At 38.3% G+C, this 8,009-nt stretch overlaps 1 protein-coding gene across 1 annotated transcript; it reads left to right on the plus strand.

Annotated features, from left to right (window-relative positions):
* The first annotated feature begins 783 nt into the window (after positions 1–783).
* Positions 784–7,726, plus strand: TWD1 (FKBP-type peptidyl-prolyl cis-trans isomerase family protein). Its single transcript, XM_078581161.1, has 8 exons — positions 784–1,014; positions 2,780–2,962; positions 3,718–3,807; positions 4,391–4,575; positions 5,226–5,348; positions 5,917–6,069; positions 6,595–6,939; positions 7,426–7,726. The coding sequence occupies exons 1-7, from the start codon at positions 978–980 to the stop codon at positions 6,922–6,924; spliced, it is 1,101 nt and encodes a 366-aa protein (XP_078437287.1). The 5' UTR covers positions 784–977; the 3' UTR covers positions 6,925–6,939; positions 7,426–7,726.
* Positions 7,727–8,009: the final 283 nt, after the last annotated feature.

Raw genomic sequence — 8,009 nt, forward strand, 5'->3', positions numbered from 1 at the left:
GATCTCGAGTTTGTTGCTTCATCCGACCAGGCTGCCGACGTACTCACCAAGGGGCTGTCCAACCCCCTACTTGTCCGTGCAGTCTCCAAGCTCGGCATGGATGATATCCACACCTCACTTGCGGGGGGCTATTAGTGTGACGTCATAGGGTTAGTGGGTCCCTGTTCTATAAGGCCCACTAACCCCACTTATCCCTCAACTATCTTAGGGTATAAATACCCTCTTCTTGTAACTCCCTAAACCATCAACGAGTATTCTTGTCTTCCTCCTTGACAGGTTATGTTGAATATCTACATAATGAGCTTTAGAATGCCCCTTCACTTCTCTTCCCTTCTTTCTCCCCTCTCAATCTCCTTCTCTAGATCTTTCTCCCTCCACACCTCCCTTTCTTCATCGAGAACTATCAGGGAGAATAGAGAAGGCATAAACTTTCAACGGAGAAATAGGCTTTAATGAGTTTTTGCAACCCACCTTTGAAGAACCCCTCTACATCAAGTGTGTGCCCACAGACGGTCAAATATATGACGACCGCATTAAGCTCTATAGAAACCTCTCCGATGAGTTGGATTTAATATTTTTTAAAATTTTACAAAAAATATTAAATAAATTTCAATAATTTACTTCTGGTTCTCCCTGAAATGGACCAGTTTATGACCCTGGAGCTTGTCATGGGCCAGTCAATTGTTCCAGTCAGAAATTTATGGGCTTTATTTTCTATGATTTTTTTCTTTTATGTTTGTAATATTTGTCCTTTATTTTTTTGTCTCTTTTCTCTCCTCTGCCCCCACAGCTGCGCTACTCTCTTAGTCTGGCTCTCGCGGTCTCCAGATTTCCCTCATTCCAAGCGACTTCTACAATCGACAGTCATCTGGATTTGACTTAAATTGACAAATCGATTGGAGGTTTCGCTTAAATTGAGAAAATTTCTCTTGGATCCAGCAGGAATTAGTGTTGGATCGCCAAAATTTGAAGGGATTATGGAGGAGACTGAAATTCGGGCTGATCTCTCAAGTGGTAAATTCTTTTCTTTTGTCCCGCGACGATTCGTAGAAAAAATGTGATCTTTGAGTTTCTATATCCATCACTGATTATCAGTGGGCTGAATTACGAGATCTGCGTTCTTCTCCGGGTTCTTGTCTGAACGTCTCCTAATCTCATTATAATGTATTCCGACTTTAACTCTTTGGGCGGTTTCCTGATTTTAATTTCACTCTGTCGTTGATTCCAGCGGGAAGTTGGAATTTGAAGTCCTGGTAGTCGCGTACTCGCTGGATTTAGTTTTTTATTTTTTAAACTTGGCCAATGTCTTGTGATAATATAAGTTTTGTTTCCTGGGATGTCTTTAAAGTACCGATTTTTTTGAAGATGAGATTCAAGCATAAGGCATGGACTTTCTAATAGTGTATATCTTCTAATCTGTTCTTCTTCTTGAAGGAGCAAGAATAGAGCATCAACTTTAAAAAAAACATAGATTAACGCTTTGATTAATATCCTTCATCTTATGCTGACTTGAGCTTGATGTCTCGGATAGGAAAATGAGCTGACCTAAGATCGGTTTCTGAACTTTCTTCAGAAAAAAAAGATCGATTCCCTAAAATGAGATGGTTACTAGCTGTTGTACTGTTTGCCTATTTTGGATTTTCAATGGGTCTTTGTCTCACTCGTCTTATGATATTTAATTCCAAAAACACATATCAAGATTTCTTAGAACGCTGAAATAGTATTTAATATTTATTAGGGGGCTAATAATGTCTTGGTTAAATTAAATTTTGGAAACTTAAAGCGCGTCTTCCTGGTATCTTGGAAAGAGTTAACCATCTAGATGCTCAGCAAAGTGAAAGCACACAAGGGATAACAAATAAAGATCTTTTTTTTTTGAAAGAGCAAAGAAAGATTTTGTATGATGTTTTACTTTTCTGTTAGAGGATAATGTATCATTTTGGAAGACCTTAACACTATTATCATCTTGCTTTTGATTTTTGTAGTAAGGAATCTATCAATGATTCTGCCAATATTTATTCTTTTACCGTTTCTCTTATGGTCATTGATGCAATTATTTGAGAAATTATCTTATGAAGTTTCTTATCTTTCAAAAGAAATTTCTTGTGTAGTTTCTTCATACCATGAACCTGGGTGGAGTAAAATGGGGGAAGAGTTTGGGGACAAGATGAGACGGAATGTATGTCCTGTCTTGTTCCAGTGGCTGAGATGGATGATCGGATGTGAATCTGATTCTTCGGTCCATGTCCCCTCCTGTGTCCAATCCCCGGTGCAGGACTGTAGACAAGATGGGACGAGACTCATGGGACATCATCCCATTCACATCAGCAGACAATAATATTTTGTTAATTACTAATGGGTCCCATCTAATTATGAGTTATCAAATAATACCTACATATGTTGTATTATACATAACTGAGCCCACTCAGGATGAGTCCCGGGGTCCTTTGTACCCTCAAAGGATGCGGTAAAGAACAGGACACATAACTCACATGATAGTAATGCACGTCATTTGTCCCGTCCACTATCCCCAAAGGCTTGTGAGGATGCAGATCATCCTGACCTCTCCCCCCCAGCCCCCCACCCTTGCATCAGGGACATCAAAGTTTAGTTGGCGGTGAAATGGAATAGACTTGCACTCAGATGTTTAATAATCAATATTAAATAGATTTGTGATGGCGTTCAATTATCATCTGTTCTTAGTAATCCAGGAGGGAAGAAAATCATGGAGGGATCTGATGATTCTGATTTAGATTTTTAAAGCTTGTTTCATTTTCAGGATCTGGCGCCGAGAATGATGTAGTTATGGAAGGAGCTGCTTTTACGAGCTCTGAACCAATACAGGACGAAGAAGGTCCACCAAAGGTTGACTCAGAGAGGGAAATTCTTCATGATAAAGTAACCAAACAAGTCATCAAGGATGGCCATGGCCAGAAACCTTCGAATTTCTCCACATGCTTCGGTAAGTGATGAAATATATCTTGATTTAATTTAATGTCTTTCATTCCATTAAAATGCAATCGCCTATAATTGAACTTTTCTGTACCTGTGTTTGTTATTCTTTTCACATAGTTTCATAAAATACTGATGCAATGCCTGTTCGAGTGAGGAATATATCTTTAGCTAGGTGGCTTTAGTTTCCTCTTCTGTATAGAAAAGGAGAATATGCAGATTTTAAATCATTCGAAAGTATGTTGTATGATTATTGTGTCTTCATATTACACCCCTGAATAGTCTGCAGACTTTATTTGATGATTCATAGAAATTAGATTTTTTTTCGGGTTGCCAGTCATTTGTGTAGAGCAAACTTTGTTAATTGGGGTAAATGGCGAAGTCAATATTGTTGTTCTGCAAGGATTTCTGTAGCTCACGAATACCCATTATTTCCCTTATTATTATTAAGAAGCAAACTTTTCAATGGTAAATTTTTTGTCTGAATAATCTCAAATACTTAACCCTGTGAAATCATAAAATGATAGGTATTCAGTAACCTTCGGCTGAGATATTTTTTAGAAGTTATTTTTTCAAAAGTTTATCTTCAAAAATATATATTTTTTAAAAGTTATTAGCTCTTTTGACAACTGGTTGAATACTCCTTATTTTTCTGTTTAGTATATTGCACATATTTCATCTCATGTGAAGCTTTAGGCCATCGTGCTGCATCATTTTAAAAGAAAACGATAAATTTTATCCGTCCAATATTTTATCATTTGGCAGTACACTACAGAGCATGGGCTGAGAGCAGTTCACACAAGTTTGAAGACACCTGGCAAGAGCAACGGCCTTTGGAGCTTGTCCTGGGAAGAGGTATTTATGATTCTGCCCCAGAATTCCCATTCCAAAGAAAAATTGACCTTCACCCGGTTGGGTATTATCCACGAGCAAGAATGTTAACTCCCACAAAAGTAAATACTCAGAGAAATAAGTTCTTTGGTTTTAAGTTGCATCGCACTTTGTAAGAACAGAGTGGAGACAGAGAAGGCAGGGCGACACGGGAAGCCCGCCACCCTGTGATCAAAGGAATATAACCTAGAACAGTTGACTTGCTCATCTTTTTTTTCACTTAAGTGCGTTAAGTTGGCAGATAGAGGTATACCCTTTTACATAAACCCAGATAACTAAGTAGGGAATGCCGTGTGTTTCTGTTAGGGAAAGAGAGGGAGAGGGAGGGATGGAGGGAGGGTGAGAGGGGGGCAGAGGTAGGGTGGGAGAGAGAGAGGGGGAGGGAGAAAGGGAGAGGGAGGGAGAGAGAGATATCATGGGAATTGAGTAGTAAGGAGAAAACTGAAACTCAGGAAGTCCCATGGCAAATTATTAAGAAATCATTTAGCAGTGCTTGATTTTCCCTTTTCGTCTACTGACGAGTGGATGATATTTTATTGATCTGCAGAGAAAAAAGAAATGGCAGGCTTGGCCATCGGAATCTCTAACATGAAAAGTGGCGAGCGGGCCTTATTGCACGTTGGCTGGGAACTTGGTTATGGCAAAGAAGGGAACTTCTCCTTTCCAAACGTGCCTCCAATGGCAAATCTCGTGTATGAGGTCGAGCTCATCGGGTTTGATGAAATAATAGAAGTATGTTCTTCCCATTTCTTCAAAGAAGGATACACAGCCTTTCGCCATGTCGTTCTATTGCCATGATGTCATGTCTTAACTTAGTTCACCATCCTTTGTTGTGCTAGTTATGATCTTTATGAATTATTTTACCCCTCTGATGATGAAAGTGACCATTGAAAGGGACCTTGGGTAGGCCTCCATTGGGGAATGATCTTGGAAGGGTAGAGATGGATAGATTGATTGGTAGATCTCTCTTTCTCTCTCTATATATGTCGAGAGAGAGAGAGAGATGTACAGAAGGTTACAGGCATAGAGCAGTGCCTGAAACCTCCTCTGGGAGGGTATCCCATCCAATTCAACGGGAACTTCCTGTCTGCCCTCTTAAGGAGATGGCCGCAAGTATTCAAAAGGAAACTACCATAAAACCAGAATGATTAAAATACCCCATAGGATGGTAATCCTAACAGATGCATGCCTCAATGGCGTTGGATCCAACAGTTTTGAACTGGAAATTACTTCCGTGAGTTTTATCGGAGTGAAAATTTGTCTATTTCTTGGAACCCATTTTCGTGTTATTTAAAAAATGAGAAACTTCTTGTTTCCGATGGACAGGAAGAAGAAGGTTCTTTCTCGATTATCTTGGTTGATCCGTTTTGTACATTTTGTAGGGAAAAGCGCGTATTGACATGACTGTGGAGGAGAGAATCGAAGCTGCTGATAGACGTAAACAAAAAGGAAACACACTCTTCAAGGAAGAAAAGTTTGAGGAAGCAATGCAACAATATGAAATGGTTATTATCTTTCAGTTGAATTTGATTTATGTTTTATTGTCGTCTCAGTTCATCGGTGTGCTTAAAAATTGCAATTTAATGGATATTTCATTTCTTAAGTGCTAATGTACTGTGTATTTCTTTTGTTTTAAACGTTGATTTTAGAGTTTCTGGTTCATACAACCATCCATAGTTAGAGCTCAAAAAGTTCATAAAATGACAAAGTGTGACAGCCTCTTCCTTTCGGCTGAATTGAATTTGTTTTCAATACTTAAAATTCTTAATGACCTAAAAATATGCAGTTCAATGAGAGGATAATATGATTTCTTTAAGGAAGAATTTTCTTATCACAAACCTTTGCAGTAGAAGTTTGTAGATTTTATGTTTACTTGAGAAACAAACTTTCAGAGACGGGCTCCACACAATAAGATGGTTACCACCTCTCAGCTGAATAATAATAATGATAATGATTAAATTCCCAGTTCTGTTAGTAGCTTTGAGCTTAAACCCAACACTTGTACGTAATCAATACAGATTTACGTAATGGCATTCAAAGTTTATGATTGAAGACTTGTATCTTTTGTTTCAGGCTGTAGCCTACATGGGAGATGATTTCATGTTCCAGCTATTCGGGAAGTACCGAGACATGGCTTTGGCTGTGAAGAACCCTTGCCATTTGAACACAGCCGCTTGCTTAATAAAGCTGAAGCGTTACGGGGATGCAATTGGGCAATGCAGTATTGTATGAAATCTTCATTATTTATCTATATTCATTATTACATTCCAATTTGCGATTTCTGGGGATAGATAAAAATAAGAATGGTTCAAAATGTTCTATAAAGAATCTTCATCTCAGCTCTCTTCATGTCGTTTTGTGTTCTCAACCTCATAATTTTAAAAATAGCGTTTTTATACCCTTTAATATATAGTTGATTCCAAGCTCTAGCAAAGGATGAAACCAACGTGAAATAAAAGGGTTTATGAACGCAATTTCTAAAGATTATGAGGTTGAGCGTACAGTGCAGTTGAAGCCTTTTTATACGTCGAATTACTTTTTATTAATGAAAAGGGTTCAGATGAAAAACATTTTATAAAGAAGCTTCAACTTTGTATACATATCTTTTTTGTTTTGTATACTCTCAATCTATCTTGCGTTAACATATCCTCTTTTTTTTGAAAAACAAGAGAAAAGGTCACCCAAGATGGGTGATCCTCCCCATATGATTAATGTGTATTGACACACCCTTTGATATCTCGTCGTTTCCAGGTTCTAGCGGAGGATGAAAACAACGTGAAAGCTCTGTTTAGGAGAGGAAAAGCAAGAGCAGAGCTAGGCCAAACGGATTCCGCCAAAGAAGATTTTCAGAAAGCCAAGAAACTATCTCCAGAAGACAAAACTATCATAAAGGAGTTGCGGCTTCTTGCTGAGCAGGAGAGGGCTCTTTACCAGAAGCAGAAAGAGATTTATAAGGGGATATTTGGGCCGAGGCCAGAGCCCAAAGCCCAAGAGAAAAACTGGGTGATGGTCTTCTGGCATTGGCTTGTTGCTCTCTTGACTGGGCTCTTCTTCAAGCTGAGGCGGCAGAAATCCGACTGAATTAATTCTCTAACAGTAAGTTGTTTGCTCCATTCTATTATTGGGTCATCACACTATGTTTTCATTTTGAAGTATCTTCTGGATTTTGGTCCTTTCGTTAATTCCCTTAATATCTTGCCCTTTAATGGCTTCCATGTCATTTTGTGTTTGGCATGACATGGGTTTTTTTTTCGGTGTTAATTTACCCTTTAGTGGCTTCCCTGGCACTGGACTCTTCTTTTTCCTTTTTTGTTGATGCTGACAATTGATAAGCATAGCTGTGGCACTGGACTCTTGTATTATTTAGTTCACCACTTTTAATTTCAATGTACTTGTCTATTCCTTGAGAATGATGCTGGTCTAATACCTTATCATGGTACTTAAACCAGATTTTACTGTCTAGTTTCTTTTTATCTATTATAATATTCAAAATACAACTTTGATTAAATGCTGATTTTGTTAGCTGATTTTCAGAATTATTTTCTTAGAATCTTATATCAATGGCATTGTATTTTATTCCAGGTTAAAGGAGCCACCCGCGCCGGCAGAATGTCGCAGAAAAAAATTACAAAATATCTGTTCTACGTGATCACTGCTAAGCCAGGAAAAGAAGCCGGCCACGGCCATATTTCACTAATTGGTACGATGACATCAACGTAGAAGAGACATTAATATCTGGATGCCGAAGAAACATTGATCCTCTATCAGTCTTGGAAAACTGTGTAATAATCTATTGTAGGGCGGTGTCCCATCGTTCTTTGGGAGTCTCAACTTGAAATCTTTTTAACATATGACGTCACATAAAGGTATTGCTTTGCCAGCATGGTGGGACCTAATTTTCAGTAAAAGAACCCATGTCCTTGCTCATTTTGAAGGCTAAAACTTTCTCCATACCATGAAGGCTAAATTCTCTGTTAATAAAAAATCTCACGGTTTTCCTTTCGCAGATTTTTACAAGAAAAAAACTTGCAGGGTCCAATTGAATATATGAATGATTACTGCTTAATAAAGTCAATTTCAGCCCCTGTTGAATTGCTATCTTTCCTTCTTTTTTTCATCCTAACCTTCCTTCTATTTGGATGCCTACATCAGTCTCCTTGTTTTTT

The sequence above is a fragment of the Wolffia australiana genome, chromosome 9, assembly GCF_029677425.1.
Source record: "Wolffia australiana isolate 7733 chromosome 9, ASM2967742v1".
NCBI classification, from domain to species: domain Eukaryota; kingdom Viridiplantae; phylum Streptophyta; class Magnoliopsida; order Alismatales; family Araceae; genus Wolffia; species Wolffia australiana.